This window comes from Fusarium poae, chromosome 3, assembly GCF_019609905.1.
Source record: "Fusarium poae strain DAOMC 252244 chromosome 3, whole genome shotgun sequence".
Lineage (NCBI taxonomy): Eukaryota > Fungi > Ascomycota > Sordariomycetes > Hypocreales > Nectriaceae > Fusarium > Fusarium poae.
In genome coordinates, this window is record NC_058401.1 from 4,679,370 (window position 1) to 4,697,051 (window position 17,682).

The 17,682-nt window shown below is 47.6% G+C and overlaps 6 protein-coding genes across 6 annotated transcripts; 3 read left to right on the forward strand and 3 right to left on the reverse strand.

Annotated features, from left to right (window-relative positions):
- Positions 1-2,852: 2,852 nt before the first annotated feature.
- On the forward strand, positions 2,853-3,162 carry FPOAC1_008975 (uncharacterized protein; the record flags this gene model as incomplete). Its single annotated transcript, XM_044853408.1, has 2 exons — positions 2,853-2,952; positions 3,020-3,162. The coding sequence occupies 2 exons, from the start codon at positions 2,853-2,855 to the stop codon at positions 3,160-3,162; spliced, it is 243 nt and encodes an 80-aa protein (XP_044706078.1).
- Positions 3,163-4,011: 849 nt separating this feature from the next.
- On the reverse strand, positions 4,012-4,318 carry DPH3 (Diphthamide biosynthesis protein 3; the record flags this gene model as incomplete). The annotated part of the gene is made up of 2 exons (XM_044853409.1): positions 4,012-4,065; positions 4,121-4,318. The coding sequence occupies 2 exons, from the start codon at positions 4,316-4,318 to the stop codon at positions 4,012-4,014; spliced, it is 252 nt and encodes an 83-aa protein (XP_044706079.1).
- Positions 4,319-4,964: 646 nt separating this feature from the next.
- FPOAC1_008977 (uncharacterized protein) lies at positions 4,965-7,254 on the forward strand (the record flags this gene model as incomplete). Its single annotated transcript, XM_044853410.1, has 4 exons — positions 4,965-5,477; positions 5,531-5,746; positions 5,796-6,469; positions 6,528-7,254. The coding sequence occupies 4 exons, from the start codon at positions 4,965-4,967 to the stop codon at positions 7,252-7,254; spliced, it is 2,130 nt and encodes a 709-aa protein (XP_044706080.1).
- A 345-nt stretch (positions 7,255-7,599) lies between these two features.
- Positions 7,600-10,428, reverse strand: FPOAC1_008978 (uncharacterized protein; the record flags this gene model as incomplete). Its single annotated transcript, XM_044853411.1, has 4 exons — positions 7,600-7,721; positions 8,015-8,028; positions 8,084-8,776; positions 9,308-10,428. 4 exons carry the CDS (start codon positions 10,426-10,428, stop codon positions 7,600-7,602), a joined length of 1,950 nt encoding a protein of 649 aa, XP_044706081.1.
- Positions 10,429-11,709: 1,281 nt separating this feature from the next.
- Positions 11,710-13,656, reverse strand: FPOAC1_008979 (uncharacterized protein; the record flags this gene model as incomplete). Its single annotated transcript, XM_044853412.1, has 4 exons — positions 11,710-11,747; positions 11,809-12,112; positions 12,163-13,279; positions 13,388-13,656. 4 exons carry the CDS (start codon positions 13,654-13,656, stop codon positions 11,710-11,712), a joined length of 1,728 nt encoding a protein of 575 aa, XP_044706082.1.
- Positions 13,657-15,477: 1,821 nt separating this feature from the next.
- FPOAC1_008980 (uncharacterized protein) lies at positions 15,478-17,387 on the forward strand (the record flags this gene model as incomplete). The annotated part of the gene is made up of 3 exons (XM_044853413.1): positions 15,478-16,290; positions 16,357-16,693; positions 16,759-17,387. The coding sequence occupies 3 exons, from the start codon at positions 15,478-15,480 to the stop codon at positions 17,385-17,387; spliced, it is 1,779 nt and encodes a 592-aa protein (XP_044706083.1).
- Positions 17,388-17,682: the final 295 nt, after the last annotated feature.

The window sequence follows — 17,682 nt, forward strand, 5'->3', positions numbered from 1 at the left end:
GCAATAAGTCCCATCCCACGTTCTATTATGCAGACTAAAAGTGAGGCCCAGACTACCTCAGCTGCTATGCTCTCTGCCTTGCTGAGTTCAGCTCGGCCCAGTCTGGTCTGCAGGCTATGTTTAGTTAGGTGTGGTTGTCTTCTTTTGCATGTGCATATGAGCTGACTGTGCATTGCCACTCCAAATATGGTCACAGTGGCAGTCACAGTCAATAGTGACAAGATGGAAATAGAACCAACAGTGAGTGGGCATGATGAGCAACGGCACACGATTCATTGATTGTCAAGTAACAAGCCAAGTCTTGCTACAAAGTTCCAGAACTCTACGGGACCATGGATCGATTCAGTTTGCAAGGTTGAGGGAACCAAGCAGGGATGGGGAAGGGCATTAGCATTAGCGAGGCGAAAGGAGACGAAGGTTGGGGCGAGGGAATGTCCTTTGATAGATTGATTTGTTTCATTGTAGGGATGAGGATGAAATTCTATTTAAGATGAATCGTTTTTTTTTTTTTAATGTAAGGACCAAGTTTATTTTTATTTACATATGTACTTTCATATTTTCTCCGGCCGGGCAGGGGAAGGAAATGGGCATGAAATTAATTTCAACAAGAATATTTCCGTCTGCATTCCATTCCAGTTCATCGGAGGTTCTGTAACGAACCCCTGGTGATAGATGGATGATGTTCCATCAAAGAAAGTGTCCGGGGCAATGGGCAATCTAACAACCTACCTAGCAATAGGGGCCCCGAAAGCTTGATCATGCGAAAATATGGAGAGTTATCTGGGTCGGTAAAAAGGAGGGCTTGTTGTTATTATCGTCCTCACTGTATACCTCTTAGAGTAGGTACATACCTACGGCAGGATAGTTAGGTACTGTTTACGCGTCCGCCTGTTGCGGTCGGGTAATAATAATGATAGAGGCTAAAGAGGAACGGCAGAGAAGGGACGGGAGCCGGGGTTAATGGAGGGATTAGAACAGGACTGCAAAGCCGTGGAACCACTATAACAGGCCGGGCTAAGCTGTTGGGTACACTTACAAGGGTCCAAGCCTTGTCATGATGGAAGGAGTCTTGAGGTGATCGATCATACCTTACTTAGTAGTATGTAGTTCAGGTACTAACTACTAAGGTACCTACCTATTAAGAGGCCCCCTTGTGGCTTATGTGTTGTAATCAATAATGAATGCATGTGACAAGGAAACAACAAGTTATTGGTTGAGTGGCTGGGGATAATCATTTTCCATGAGAGCTCTCCTTTTCTCCCTGTACTGTGCATCATGTATCATGTATCATGTTCTGTCCTGCCATGGTCACAGCCTGGTCATGGCTGTTTTTAATAATTATTTTGCTTGCGCGTCAGGAACCACAATAAAATTCCAACACAGATCTGCACTTTATTAGTCCGAGCCGCAACAGAGATCCTGGGCCATGGCGTCCAATGAGAATGACTGCCGCTATTTGCGCAGGAGTCCTTTGGTTGATTATGGTGGTACAGTAGTACGGCATCTCCAGTTATCATTTTGGGGATATTTCTTAGTTCAGCTGGTGGTAATAACTAGGTAGGTTATCCTTTTTTTAGATTGTATTCAAGGTTCCATGGGCGAGCGTCCTTTTTTCCTTTGCCTTGGTCTGAATGCTTGCTTGCGCAATCCACCTCCACTATCCCCAAACAGACTAAAATACCAACCACTAAATATGTACATATCTGTTACAGGCCCATATTAGCTCCCATCTCCAAAGATCTACAACGATACAGTGTAAGTGGAATTTGGACATGTATAGAGGCATTTCAGTTGGAAAACTTGGTTTACTTATGACGCAACTTTTGTTATGTTGCTATTGAAACTGAAGTCTACTGTAATGATACCAAGAAAATCAACAGTTGAATGAAGCCCTTGTCTATAGCCGATAACTAACTGATAATGAATGATAACCATCGGGTCTGCAGCACTAAAGATAGCCCATCCTTCCATCGGGTTCCCGTCCGTAGTGGTGTGCACCCATCAAAAACCAGGTCAGGTCAGATCAGGTCAGGTCAAGCTTTCATTCTCCTGCATGTGGCGGCAGATGGATGCTGATCGATTGGTTGATCTAGCAACATAAACGTTCTCATGCATCGGCAAAAGTGGCTGGAGTTAGTTATCCCAACTGTTTTCTCGTTGAAGACCTGGCTGAGTGATTATTGAATTCGTACATGACCATTGCCATCCATAGCCGCGTCAACCTGTTTACATAGTATTGTCCTTGTCCATCTACCTACTCGACTGACTCATGCCCTGCACTGTACATTGCCTTGATTTTTCGTCAATCAAAGGTCAAAGTCTAAAATAAAATAAATAAAAGAGGTTAGAGTGGAGCCATCAACTTTCTGTAACTGACGCACCGGATCAACTTCCTCGTTGAGGCCATGACTTTGGTATTGGGTGATATCGACATTATCCTGGTATGTAGTGGAGTCGTTCCGTGCAACGCAAAGACAATGTGTATGTGGGCCTTTCTTTGAGCCTTGCTCGGGGCATGACCCATCACCCTATCCTATCCTATACTGTACAGCAATAGCAGGTTGGGATGATGCAACCGCCCCTGGGGCCTTGGTTGCTTGCGTACCACGTAGACTACGTACTTACGGTACGGTACATGATACATTGCATTTCATTAATAGACAAATTCACTGACAATCCTTGCGACCTCAATGGGTATATAGGAGTCGATGCTCTCCTGTTCATCCAGTCCTTTCCTCATTCTCATCATCCACTCAACAACAATCGCTATACCAACACTCGTTTAAACAACTTCCAATCTACTTCTCTTTCGACCTCTCAACAAATCCCAATAAACCAAACCAAACTTCAAAATGCACGCCTCCGCTGCCGTCCTCGCTTTCGTCGCTGTTGCGGCTGCTGCCCAGACCCCTGTGGCCCCCGTTGCTACTCCCATCGCTACTCCCGGTGCCCGTTAGTTCACCCTTCCATCTCACGATAACTCTATTTCCATTTCATAGACTAACATCATTCTTCACAGCTACCAACGGTACTAAGCCCGGTCACGGCTCCGGCTCTGGCTCCGGCTCTGGTTCCGGCTCCGGTTCTGAGCCCTCCAACGGCGCCGCTGCCCTTGGCCTCAGCGGTCTTGCTGGTGTCCTCGCCGTTGCCCTTGCTCTGTAAATGTCTCTCAATGAGACTTTCGCAGAGTTGGTGGATATGAGGACCCTATGACAGACAACCTTGTAGGGTCCTGGAGGAATCGTGCTGGTGCGCGTTTAACTTTCGATGGAGATAGATCGGGTTTTCGCTTGCCCCGACTAGAATAGAATAGATCAATGGAGCGTGATCGCTTCACCTATATTAATACTAATCGCATACCACCACTTAACTTTTCGTCTTGTGAAGCCTCGTTCGTGTTCTGCCATGCTGTCCCACCCTTGCTTATCTGTGGACGCTTATTCACAACCCTGAATTTGCAGGGTCGCAAAAATAAGACCCGACCGGAAGATCTTGTTCCGATCTGTTACGCTTATCCAAATACTAGACTACCGCGCCTTGGTACGTTTCGTCAGTCCCAAATGTCTTTCCGGGACAATTGAATTTGGGCCATCATGAGTCGATACTGACTCCTTGGCTCATGCGAATAGCCAAAAAGTGAAATATGCTCATCTTCCTTGGCTGGGCCAAACTTAACATCCTTCCCGTTGCGTCACCCTGGCAAGTCGACTGATTGTGGTGGCTACGCGAGACTGATACAACATATGTCGACCAGGATCAATGCACTCTGGCGGCTTCTTCTCGTCCCACTGAATAAGGAATTTCCTTTCTCAACTCAGGCCGAGGGCGTTGCGAAAATGGAAGTTCCGATGTTTTCTGCTGTGTCGCTTCGTGCCAGGTTTCACCGAATGGCTTGAAGAACTGATACGATTATCGTAGTCGCGGCGCGGCGCAGAACAAGCTTGCTGTGTTGTTTTCCCTCACATGACAGCTGCAATTTGTATTGTTTTTCTATCGTAATTTTCGGTTGACTCAGGCGGTAATGGGGACCTGCCCGCCTGAGGTGGGAGGCTTTGGTAGATCGTCCTGGGAGATATTAGCTAGGAAACATGGCGCACGATGCATGGCGCACAGAACATACCAAGTCAAAGATAACTCGAATCATGAGACTGCAGCTGGGACATACAGCAATGTCCTGTTCATCTAGCAAGTCCTCTAGGGTGATCTGAAACTTGTCGCCACAAGGGCAAGGGAACTGATAAACTCCCATGGCCTCGTCAAACGTCATGTCCTCTATCTCGACCTCATCATAGATTGAAATACCCTCGTCGTCGGGCATCTTGGCGGTTCGTTTGAATATTGGATTCCGTTAGATTTGGTGATTGAAGCTGCAAGTTATTAACGATGCTGTATTATCCACCCAAAGACTCATACAAAAAAAAAGATGCCCCGCGAATGCGACCAAAAATTCTATTAAAAGTGGCGTTCGCAAACAAGTGTGGCTAGTGAGATTCATGTGGCTGCTGAGTCAATGTTAATCACATGCCGAGCTGTGGAAAGTGTGGGGAGGCTTGCACTTGCCCCAGATTCATCGGCCGAGGAAGCTGTCTGTATGGGGAAACCGCATTTGATGATGGAGCTCACAAGACATTCTTATTCTTCTTAGACATGTAGCGGAATAATCTTACACCTTGCAACATCTCTTAATCTGTTCCCTTTCTTTTTCTCTTCTTAGATCACTTTCCAAGACACTTGTCTCCAACTGCGCTTTTGTTCTGCCCAAAGTTCTTTTCTTTACGATTTCCCCATGCGCTACAGTGTCTTTGACAGATCTGTGACGTGACGTCGATACGCCTCGGCTCACCCTCAATCTAACGTCTGCGCAACCGTGGACCGTCTTCGAGTCTCACCTAAACAACGCCTCCGTAGAAAAACACACCTCTCCAGTCTGATCACAGAGTCTCGAGATTCTTTGCGCGCCTATCATGGGCTCGCAATCCAAGCTCGCCTTACCAGGCGATCGCACCCTCCGGGGCATCGTATCTCAGCTTACTGGCCTTTACGTCTCTAATCGCACACGTATCTCACGCGCCGTATGGATAACGTTGTTCGCTGCTCTAGTCAATCGAATTCGACTTGCCATTTCTGAACAAAAGGCAGCATCGGTGCGCGAAAATGCACAACGCGCCGCTCGTCGCGGTACCACCTCGAGTGGAAGCGAAGAAACACCAAGAAAAAAGGTGGAATTAAATCGAGAGTTCTTCCGGTCGCTCCTAAAACTACTCAAAATCGTTGTACCGGGATGGCGCAGTAAAGAGTCAAGGCTGTTGATGAGCCACAGTTTCTTCTTGGTTCTCAGGACGCTCATCAGTGTGCGCGTAGCTGAAATGGATGGTGCTATAGTCAAGGCTCTGGTGAAGGGTAACGGGAAGGAATTTTTGAAACGTATAGTATGGTGGATGTTGATTGCTGTTCCCGCAACCTTCACCAACTCCATGGTTAGTCTGCTCGTGATAAGTCGTCCTATTGTTTTTGCTAATGATATATGCAGCTATCATATCACCAAGCCGAGTTATCGCTGAAGTATCGATCACGGCTCACACAACATATTCACGACAAATATCTTTCCAACTTGATCTTCTATGGTATTTCGGCCCTGGATGATCGAATAAAGAACCCCGACCAGTTGATAGCGGTTGATGTATCGAAGTTCTCTAATAGTCTGGCTGAGCTATACAGCAATTTAGCCAAACCTCTGTTAGACATGGTAAATACGGCAGATTTCATCGTGTGTGCGCATCACTAACCTTTTCTAGACCATATATACCTGGTCTTTATCTAAGAGCGTCGGTGGCGAAGGCGTCGTCTTCATGTCGCTTTTAGTACAGTTATCAGCCAATGTGATGAGAGCACTGACTCCTCCGTTTGGGAAATACGTTGCCGATGAAGCACGGTTAGAGGGCGAATTCCGTTTCCAACACTCTCGCCTCATCGACTATAGCGAGGAAGTTGCATTATACGGTGGCCACAATGCCGAGAAAGACACGTTAGACAAGGGCTACTTTACTCTTATCAAACACGTCAACTACATTCTTCGGCGGCGATTCTACCACGGATTTATGGAAGATTTCGTCATCAAGTACTTCTGGGGCGCTCTTGGTTTGATGCTTTGCAGTGTCCCTGTCTTTATCAAGATGCCTGGCCACATCGCAATGAACATGGGTGACCGAACAGAGGCCTTTGTTACAAACAGACGAATGCTTCTCTCCGCTTCCGACGCTTTCGGACGCATCATGTTCTCGTACAGGGAAGTGATGGAGTTGGCTGGTTACACATCGCGAGTCGCCACTCTTCTGGACGTGATGAGCGATGTCCAGGCCGGCCACTTTGAGAAGAAGCTCGTATCTTCTTCGGGTATCGAGGGTAACGAGGCCGTACTCAAGGGGCGTGGAACAGTACACGAGAGCAACGATATCACCTTTATTGACGTGTAAGTTCAAGACAAATATCTTATTCGTGAAACTAGAGCTAACCACATCACCTAACAGGCCTATCATATCTCCCAACGGAGACGTTCTGATCAAGGCCCTGTCATTCACCCTCAAGCACGGTGATCACCTGCTTGTCGTTGGACCCAATGGCTGCGGCAAGTCATCCCTGTTCCGCATTCTCGGTGGCCTTTGGCCTGTTTACGGAGGCACTGTTTACAAGCCTCCCTTCCACGCTATCTTCTACATCCCACAGCGCCCATATCTATCTCGAGGCTCTCTCCGACAGCAAATCATCTATCCAGACTCGCTCCGTCAGATGCGTGCCCGCGGTATCACTGATGCAGACCTTGTTGAATACCTTAAGATTCTGGGCCTCGAATACCTTCCTGAATTATACGATGAAGGATGGGACGCCGAGGCTGAGTGGCGCGATGTCCTCTCAGGTGGTCTCCAGCAGCGTGTTGCCATGGCGCGTCTCTTTTACCACCGCCCAAAGTACGCCATACTCGACGAATGTACCAGCAGTGTCACCCTCGAAACGGAAAAGGCAATGTACGATACAGCAAAGTCACTGGGTGTTACTCTCATGACGGTCAGCCACCGTCGAAGTCTATGGAAATACCATTCCCACATTCTTCAATTCGATGGCCAAGGCAATTATGTCTTTACCAAGCTTGACGCTGATCGGCGTCTCAAACTTGAAGATGAGAAGGAGGACCTCGAGGTCCGGTTACGCCAGGTCCCGGAGCTAGAGCGTCGCATTGCTGAATTAACAGCAGCTTAAGGATCCATCTCATTTATGTTGAGGGGTGTTGTAACGAAAGTCCTGTTGGATACCCAGGGTTGAATTGTGGATGAAGCCGTGTCTTGATCGAATGTTTAGATGTTGGCCTACACTCACTCTCGAAGTCACAATGTGTTATATATCATATGCGGTGTCACAAACCAATGCTATTCTCTCATAGACAGTGCTCTGACGTTGCGTAGAAATTGAGCCTATTTACTCGCTACTTCAACATCTAAGAGCCGACAGGCCTTCTGTTCAGGCTCAGTACAGAACGGTACTATCCAAGCTAGCCTTGCATCCTTCCTGAATCATACCCATCTTATCACATATCAATTCATTCCTCTATGCTGGAAGATTATCCGGATGGTGGGGACATGTCTTCTTGTGTATACTATTGTCGCCACGCATGATGTCTCGGTGATTTGCACCACATTCGAAGCAGAACTCGTGCTTGCACCTAAAACCTGTGACCCAAACGAGTCAGTACTGAATCAAATATCTCCTTTGTGCTAAGTCCGTGGCTTCACAACCGAATCGCTTCAGCCGCGACAATAATTGTTGTGACCTCGAGTATATGGCTGATCACAGGCCCAGCAAAACTCATAGCGGCATTTGATGCCTAGTACAACAGCTCTTAGTATCATCATGAAACAGTTGTTAAATCCCTTTCCCAGGCGCGCCAGCAATGGCAGTATAGACGTATCGGAAATGCAGGTGTGTAGAAAGATAAAAACACGATGAGGGTATGTGGACTTACAAGTCATGTGTGAGCTATTTGTATGTTAATATCGATCAGAAATATAAGGGATAGGAGTCTGGTTCTTACCAGCCTTTGTTCTTTTCAATCGCCCATCCGCATCCGGCACAGGGCCTGGTGGTACGGCTAACAGTTGCATTGCTCTGTGCCTCTTCTTTCTTTCTTCTGGCTGCAATTTGTCGGGCGAGTTTTGCGGCCTTTTGGGCCTGTTCCCTCTCCTGGCGGGCCCGGTCTTCCCTCTCCTGGCGGGCCCGGTCTTCCCTCTCCTGACGAGCCCGGTCTTCCCGTCGCTTCATTTCAGCTCGGTCTTCCCGTCGCTTCATTTCAGCCCGGTCTTCCCGCCGCTTCATTTCAGCCCGGTCTTCCCGCCGCTTCATTTCAGCCCGGTCTTCCCGCCGCTTCATTTCAGCCCGGTCTTCCCGTCTCTTCATTTCAGCCCGGTCTTCGGTCAGGAGGCCTTGAGCCATGGCTCTGTCGGACTCCAGTTGGGCCTGCTGTGCATCTGACCACCTTTCATTCTCTAGTTCAAGATGTGAGCGAAAGTTCTCCGGATCAGCCAACAGTTGGTCGTATTCGTCGCAAGAGAGGGTCTCATGCCAGGCGACATCATGGTGGAAACAAGAACGATGGCTACAGTGGAGGCAAGTCACGATGGGTTGAGCTGACCCAGACTCATGAATCTGTCCTGAGCCACACCCAGAGGTACACCAGACAAAGTTATCGGCCTCCGACATGGCTGCCCGCATTGCGATGGTCTCGTATCTAATCCTTGTCAGTTTCAGATGAGTTTGTATGAATGTCACAACCGTACTTTGTGAATGTCTGTTTGTTGGCATAACGTTGAATGTCGGCATACTCTAGTAGTTCCCGGCATTCAGGGCATCTGATCTCAGTCCAGAGCTTACTACTCAGGTCCGACTCTATCGATAGCTGAATGCAGTCGAGGCATGTACTTGGAGGATGTGTGCATGTTGCCGCGATGGAGAAACGTGGGAAAGCATCCACATGTTTAGTACTTGCACACACTACACATTCCAGGTCGCCCGTAACAGTACTTCTGGCGGTACGCTGGTGTGTAATAATTACGTCAGTTGAGTCAGCAGATTGCTGATATCGTTGTCCAAAACTATTTTGCAGAGGCAGTCAGTGCGTGTTCGTGACAAGCTGAATAAATACGCCAAGGGTGAGAAGACCCCCGTGAGATATGGGCCTCAAAAGATGGCGTCTTCAATAGCATGGTCATTGAGACTACGAAGACGGTGTAGAATACGAACATAAGTAAGGAATACATACCTGAATTCATTAGCTACGTCGGTCTCGAGCTGCTCTAGTTGGAGAAGATACGCTATCGTCATATCATTGTCTTGTTGCTCAAACAAATCAACATACGGGTTAGTGGAGGACGAAGGCCCAGCGGTAGCTGTAGTAGTTCGAGGGCTTTTGCTAGGCCATCCTGTGTGATCTCTGGCATCGAGGGGCTCTGTATAGTCATCGTTGACACCAAGACTTGTTAGGTCGAGGATCGATGCTGAAATAGGAGCGTAGCCCGATTGTGGTGTTAATTCTTCATTTTGATTAGAAGTGGTCCCACTGGTCGTGACCATATCAGGGGATAGACCGAAAACTAAGTCATCGTCATTATCTAAGAACGAAGGTCTTTGATAGTGAAAGGTTGGCTGGGCAAAATGTGCGGGTGCGGGTGCGGGTGCAGGAGGAGCCCCTGGTTGTTGTAAGTGTGTTTGGGAGTTGTGTGACGAAGGAGAGCCAGAGGACCACAAAGCCAACTGGGAGGTAGATTCAAATGGAGTGAGGAGGTTTTGGCTGTTACGGTGTTGCTCTTGGTCCGTCTCCTCATCATCCACAAGCCAGACGGATTCATCGTCGTCTCCGAAACCTCCCATGATATCCGGGTTAACCCGTCCATAGATACCAGCCTGTCTGGCAAACATGTTGTTCTTGAGAGGATTCGCGTCTGTGTAAGGAACGTATCTCGAGGTATAAGGGTCTGGGTCTGGTTCAAGGGGGTCTTCTATATGCCCCTGGGCTGTAGGATGATCTTGGTTGGGCTGGTAATTCGACAGTGTTGACACAGTAGAAGGGACAGAGGTCGGCGGTAGAGGATAGGAGGGTTGCCGTCGAGGTTGCTGCTCATGTTCAAGATGCGTCCAGATTGTCGAGGGAATAGAATTGGGCGGTAGGGGATAGGGATTGTCTTGGTATGAAGGCGGGTTCCCTGTAGTGTGATTGTTGTTGATGTCGTTATGAACAATGACAGCCTCCGCGTCAACTTCAGATTCGGCGAGGGCGCTGCTAGAAATCTGAAGTTCGGGAGGTGGAGTTGAAATTGAAGTTGTTCTCGAGGCCTTCCTCTTCTGCCAAACGTTGGATGCTTTGTTTTTGAGAGAACGCAGCATCGCGCTACAAGGTAGGAGCGCAATGGTGATTAGGGCAAGCAACAAACTTCAGTTGGGGCAAGTGCAGTGGCACTGTCACAGTTTGGATTCCTAACTTACTAAAGTAGTTTGCCTTGGTAAGTTTAGAGAAAGAGGTTTAATGCTATACATGACAGGTAGTACTAACTTATTGGTAACTACCTAAGTTGGTAAACCTTGGTAAACCTTTAGTAAAGACTGGCCGAATGCTGGTGAGAACAAGATTGCTCTGAGTCCTACCCTTTGAGTCAGGCGAGGGGGAAAGTCACTTGGAAATCGCGAAAGGCAAAAAAAAAAAGAGGGCAAAAAATAAAGGAAAAAAAAAACACTAAAAGAAAGACAAATCGAATGAAACTAACATCAAGTTGGATTCTCATCTCAGGTGAATGTCAACAATTCTGCTGCCTGAGGTGCTTCTGCTCCATTGCACCATCCATCACATGCAGGGCAGTTTCAGGCTGTGCTTCCAGCAGGCTCTCTTATGCTCGTTGTCGAGTCCCTTCAAGTACTAACTTAGACCTCTCGTATCCCACTGGGCTGGGCTGGGCTGAACTGGAAGGCTTTCAGGTGACTCTATCTTCCAAGGTATGAGCTGACTGGTATTAGTGGCTTCCCATCATTGGTACTTATGCCCACCTTTGGGAGCTAGACTACTAAGGTACTCGCCGACTAAAGTGTTTATTCAAGGTTGAATTCAAAGGGTCCTGTCTTAGGTATTAGTGGAGTCCTGCGGTACCTAGTGCCCCGCCCCCGCTTCGAGGGTCTCTCGCACTCTCGCATAAGCGTACCCCTGGGGTGCGACAGCCACTTACACAGAGAGATAAATGGACATGCTTTTATCAAGGTTAGTTTATTGTGATTAAATCCGAAAAGACGGGAGGGATCAGTGAGTCAGTTTAGGTTACTTTGGACCAGGCATTAAGCCATCTATTTCTTGCTTAAACCATCTAGGTGTTTATACGTTACTGGCTTGCTCCACACTATGAGAAAAATTGGCCGCTGGAATCATAAGGGACGAAATTACTAGGCCACTTTATGCTCTTTAGACTATTTATTCTTATAACCTAAGACTTAGGGGGCTACTTTTTCTGCTATCTACTAGAAAGTGACCGAAATGGTCGATGCGATCTTTGCATTGGAGGAAATAAATGTGTGACTTTGATATCTTGGAGCTTGTGCTCTTAGAGTGTAACTTGACTACTAAGGATGATACTTTGATGTTCTGGTACTTGGGAAGTTCTCAAGGTAGATTAGTGCAAACCATCAGACATACTCGCACGTCACTGTGTTGTATCGCTGGCCTGTAACATGAATTAGTAAGACACAATGAGAAACATGCTTCTTCTATCAAGTAAAACTCACCGTTGTAAAGTAGAGTGTAGGTAGTAGATGCCGAGAGATAGACTGCCTCTATTTTGCAGTTCAATTCGTAGTACCATTGCCCGTCTGAGCCTTGGCGACGAGAAAGCTGGTTCTCCGGAATATGGCTGACATCGGCCTCGACGTGTGAGAGGATCTTTACATTGTCATCGCGGGCCACCGGTGCATCTCGGGGCAGTTGGTCGTTGTAGATTGTCATTTTGATCTTGCGGATGCGGCCACTGCTAACAGGACCTGTCCAGACAAAGGATGTAAAATAAGGCTCGTTCTCCGATACCTCTGAACCCTGAAAGGTGTTAGACTAGCTCTCAGATACGATTGACCTCAAAGACTCACCCTAGTAATGAACCACTCCATCGCAAGGACCTTGTAGCAGCCATCCAGGCCACACCAAGTTCTGTTGCTCTTGAGGTGGCTGTGTATCTTGTCGTCCCATCGAGCGCGCCACTCCGTACCGTAGTGCTTTCGGGCCTTGCGATTCTTCACTCTGACTACAGCAAGTTCCGGCGCAGCATTGGCGAGTCCCTTGAGAACGGCGCCTTGGACAATAGCTTGCCACGCATTGGGTGGCTGCATAATCTGGATAGAATCATTGACGGAAATCCTTAGTCGCTCTTTGAGGTAGCTTGAAGCTCCAAAACCACCGACCAGCAGGATGGCGCGGACAGGCACGTTACTAGCCGTGATCTGGTCCTTGACCAACCTGATAACCTCAAGCACAACAGGCTCGAAAATGGTCTTGAGATCTGATGCCTTCAAAGCGAAGCGTCCTCGGCTGATACCGAGAGTCTTGTTGTTGGCCAAACCTGCCACGGGGATATTGTAGGTTTCGTCAGGCGCAGTGTTCAAGGTAAACTGACGTTTGACCTTCTTCTCAAAAACCTCCATGGCCTCGGCCATAACTTCTTCGTCAAAGCCTTCCTCCTTGCCTAGCTTCCCTCGCAGATACTTGGCAAAGCGCATGTTGAGGAACGTAGAGCCACAAAGAGCTCCCGAACCAGGAGCTGCTTCTTGAACTTCAAGAATGGGCTTGAGGCCAGTGATAGTGTATGATATCAAGTCGACTGTGCCGCCGCCGGCGTCGACCACAACGATAGTATCACCGACTTTCAGTCCATGGGGGTCAAGTCCATGCAAAGCATAAATAGCAGCGGCCTCAGGCTCGGAGACAAGGTGAACCTGTTGTTGTGACGCTGACAGGCCCGATGCCTTTTGGCATGCCTTCTTTGTTTTGTCCTTGGCTAGATCGCTCCAGATAGCCGGGACGGTGACGACAAATTCGAGAGGAGTGCTGTTCACGATGCTGTCGCCTAGCTTCTCGCGTAGAGTATACAATAAATGGTCGCCAAGCTGCGAAATAAAGTCGGTGACAAGCTTGTCTACATTTCGGCCGCCGCGGGCACCGTCGGAGCTCAAAGATTGGCTCATCGCTTGTAGATCAGGATCAAGGTCTCTTCGAGGCAACAGTTAGCTGGCTACTGGGTAGCAGAAAAGTTGGTTTTCTGGGTCTTGGAGTTTCGTCCCTTATGCTTCTAACGGCCAATTTCTCTGACACACTTACAACTTAAACCATTCAATGACTTCATCCTGGGGCGCAGTGATAGGAATGGAGAAGCCCCATTCGATCTTGTCTCCATTGTATCGAAGCTTTGAGGGCACCTTGTCGCTAGATTCTCCTTCTCTGTTAGAAGTGGACACGGGCCATTGTGTGATGCAAGTTCGTCTCGTTGGATTGCGACTCTCAGCCCAGGCAACTCCAGAATAGGTTGTGCCAAAATCGATTCCAACAATGATTTTCCGATCAGTGATCTTGAGCTTGTCGAAATCCATGCTGGCTTGTTGATACACGAGTTACTATTTTCTTCTGTACTTTACTAGTAAATATCAGTCCAAGCCTCTCAATAACTCCAATATCCAACGAGATATCCGTATGGATTAAGAAGTCAAAATGTCAAATCAAGGTTCTTTCAATAACTTACTTTCCCACCAAGAACATACGTGTCAGGTCAATAACCAAACTCTATAATGAGGGTTATATAGAAGAAGCTTTCGAGCTGTATGCACAGCATCTATTTCTTCCTTCCTCCTGCAATGGTATGCGAGACTGATGAGTATCAAAAGAAATAAATAGTCTCGTGGAAGGAATGAAAGGCTTCAAGACCACGGAAGTTTAGGTAGTAGAATAGTAGCCCGGATAATTAACAGGCGAATAGATGGTTGGATTAGAGGTACTAAGTTACCTATGAAAGTGAAGAGCAGAAAGAGTGGTTGTGGCCAGTGGCAGGGCAGTGGTATTTATAATCATTATTGGGAGGTCCATTGGGTCAAGACTGCCCCGCGGTGTCACTAACGCGCCTACCTACCTACCTAGGTAGGTACCTATAACATTCAATGCCATGGATCGAGTTTTGGTTGCCTGGAAGGCTCTCATATGTATGGCTTGCCTCTACTTCTGTTTTCTTACCTTGGACGGATACCGTAGGATGGATTGAGTTATAGACCTACACCCACACTTTGCAGTATTGTCCAACACTTTCCTATCTCCTGATGAGGGGTCACTTCTTTGTCTAGTACCAAGACAGATGTTGTGAATGAAGCAAGTCTTTTGCTAAATGAACATTCGCTTTTTTTTATTATTGTTTTTATCTAGAAAAATCCTGTCTCGCGTCTACAAGGCTCTACTTCTGTTAGACTTACTGACCAGGCGTGAGGTCAGGTTGCCCGAGATTAGCTCCAACCGGGCACTAGTCCAAGCGACTGCGGGTGCGGCTGAGGTCATGGAGGGGCCCGGATTAAGGCCGCTAGAGGCAGGTAGAACAAAATTAGTGAGTCAGTTTACGCGATATTTGCACGACTCTTGGCTTATTTATTTTTGTAGGCCGATACTCGTCTGTTACCCACTAGCAGGGGTACCTGGTAGTATGAAGCCGATCGCTGGGGTTTATATACATAGAAGCTTTTTGACCCATCCTCAAACTTGGCTTGATGTGAGACCCCAGACGACTCGTGATAAATCAAATTAAACGGATATATATATGGCGTTTTTTTTCTTAGTGTACTTATCCAGTAAGCCCATTGTGTCTTTTTGTGTTTATGGTATTCAACGAATCCGAATTGCGCATGTCTTAGTCCCTGCTTCGCCCAGTCTATGGATATCATCTGATTTGTCTAAAGCAGAGACAAACAAGATATGGAACGGAATGCATACTCAGTCTGTATAGCCTCTGATCGTACCTAGAGTACGCCCTACCTGAAACTACCTAGAAGTACTAAGGTGGGCAGCCATTTGCAGGGCATTCCGTGTTAAGCCAATGAGTAGGTCGGATCGAGTCTGGAGTCTGCCTCTGATGCCGACACCCCTCTCTTCCTTGCCCATTCTAGGCTGATCCGTTGTCTGTCAAGCTGCAGGCAACTATCCGACAGAAGAAACGTCTCGCCTTCTATTCTACACCTTTATCTACCTACGCTGCATTCTAATTGCACTGCATCGCTTCACTCCGGCCATTGCACAGATTCATTCTTAGTTCACCAATTTTTATTCGGGAAAATAGTGACATTGTGCTACTATCCAACTATCCTCTCCTACCTTCTCCTGAGTCGTCTTGTCTCATCCGTCAGACTTGCCTACTATCTCTAACCAGTCTTCCAACAATGGCGGATGCAAAGAAACGTGCCTCCCCTCCTTCCATCCCTCCAAAAGAACCCATTGAAGAGGTTAAGCCAGTCTCTATTACCCCCAACAGGGCAAAAGAAGAGTCTCGCACCAATATTCGCCCTGATCCTGCGTCGGGTCAGAAAGAAAGCAAGAGAGAAGGTCAGGACATTTTTTGTTCCCCCGAGAAACGACCCCATAAGACATCGTCGGCAAACCCAACGATGCTTGACAATTTAGAAAGCGGTGACTGGGTTGAGATACCATCCAGAGAACAGGTCCAACAGTCAAATGGGCAAGGCCACCAGGTGCCAACTCAGTCAGCCTCACACGATCTGATGGAGTTGGACAGCTCTCCCGCTGCTGAACAAGCTTTCAGCGATAACAGTGTCTCGCAGCAGTCAACAGTACTAAAGGCTGGTCTAGCACCCTCCGCTGAATTTCAGTCGCTCGAGGAGCTCGCCGGTTTCGAAAACAACAACGCTGCCCACTACAACGAAAAGCTGCGCGAACAAAACTGCCAACTTGACCGCCGCATCCAGGACCTTCAGAGACAGCTCTCTGCTCTCACCACGGACAAACAAATCGCAGAAGAGAAATCAGACATGCTGGCAGAGAAATTGAACAACATGAAGCAAAGAATGAATTCCAACATGACAGAGGTGGAGATCAGCAGTGAGGCGCTGGCAGACAAGGTAGAAGAGCTGGGGAAAGAGAATAGAGCGCTCAGGGAACAACTCAACGACGCACAGTCTCACATTTTCAGTCTTCAGCCCTACCGTAAGGAACTTACCACGGAAGATGTTGGACAGGTACACCACTCCTTTTTGTTCCTCGCGTATAGATTCTGTACATATTTGCTGATGCCTGGACTGTAGGAGTATGATGCTCTCGTCGAACAAGTTCAGGACTGGGTTCAAAAGTTCATGGCTACGTGGTTGGACGATCACCAAGAAGGAGCCGATGCCCTTCTCAGTAATGTCAAGAGGCGAGCAGTAGATGCTACCAGATTTAAGCACCTCCTGTACCAGTACCCCGATCTTATCCATGGCGCAAGCTTCCCTGAAACCGACGAGGATATCATCACATCTGTCATCATGAGATATCTGCATGACCATATTTTTCAGACTGTTCTGTATGGCACGATTGCTCGTTACGTCGAGGTCATAAGCTTCATCGAGAAAGAGATGCAAATGTCGGTCGAGCCCAAGAGAGGTATGTTCACGTTGATAAACGAAATTCACTCATCATGTTTTAAAACCCGACTGACTTGCACACAGATCTTTTCTCTGTAAGAACATGGACTGCTGAAGCTTATAACGCCCTTCTCAGTTCTCCCCAATTCAAGGCGGTTCGTAACGAACGACGCGAGGCCATGACACGCGAACTCGCAAACATACTCAAAATATTCTTTAAGAAGGATCACTTCAACTGGTTCTGCCAGAATACGTGTCAACGAGTCGTCGTGCCCGCTATGAAGCTCTACGAGAAGCTACAAATTTCAACCAACCACTTTTACCTGGACATTAATTCCTTTATCGTCAGAGCTGGAAGTGAGCTTACCACATCTACCGATTTTATCGACACACTCGAGAATCTCGACTGCAAGAACGTGCTACAGAACCGAAAGACATTCAACGTGGGAAAGCTTGATCCGCCGCCATCCAAGAAGGAGCTTTACCACCGTCTGCACAACGTTTGCACTGTGGTACCGGCCTTGTATATGAGGCAGATTGGACAGCGAGATGCTATCAAGGATCCCATCGTAGTCCGGAAACAACAAATGCTGGTTGCATGGGGACCAGAGGAGAAACGCAATGCGTATCAAAACAACGGCGATCGGACGCTCGTGTCGCATTTGTACGGGCTCAAGAGCACGGGAGAAGGGTGGACTTCCTTCCTGAGGTGATTGATGCGAATAGCAGGCAACGTGATCGTTGATGGCAGTATACCATCGCCATAGCACAAGATTAAATTATAAACGTCGATGCCTTAAAAGGCTCTCGACATGAATTGTACACGTGCTTGAAACACACACAAGATCCCTATGGCCACAACTAGGCATACACAACATCCCAGGTATCCAGAACACCAAGCTACATGACAAAAGGGGGTGAAATAAATGGAATGAATGCAAGATGTCGTTCAAGAAACAAAAACGACGAGCATCGACGGGAAATAGAAAGGAAACAATATGCAATAAG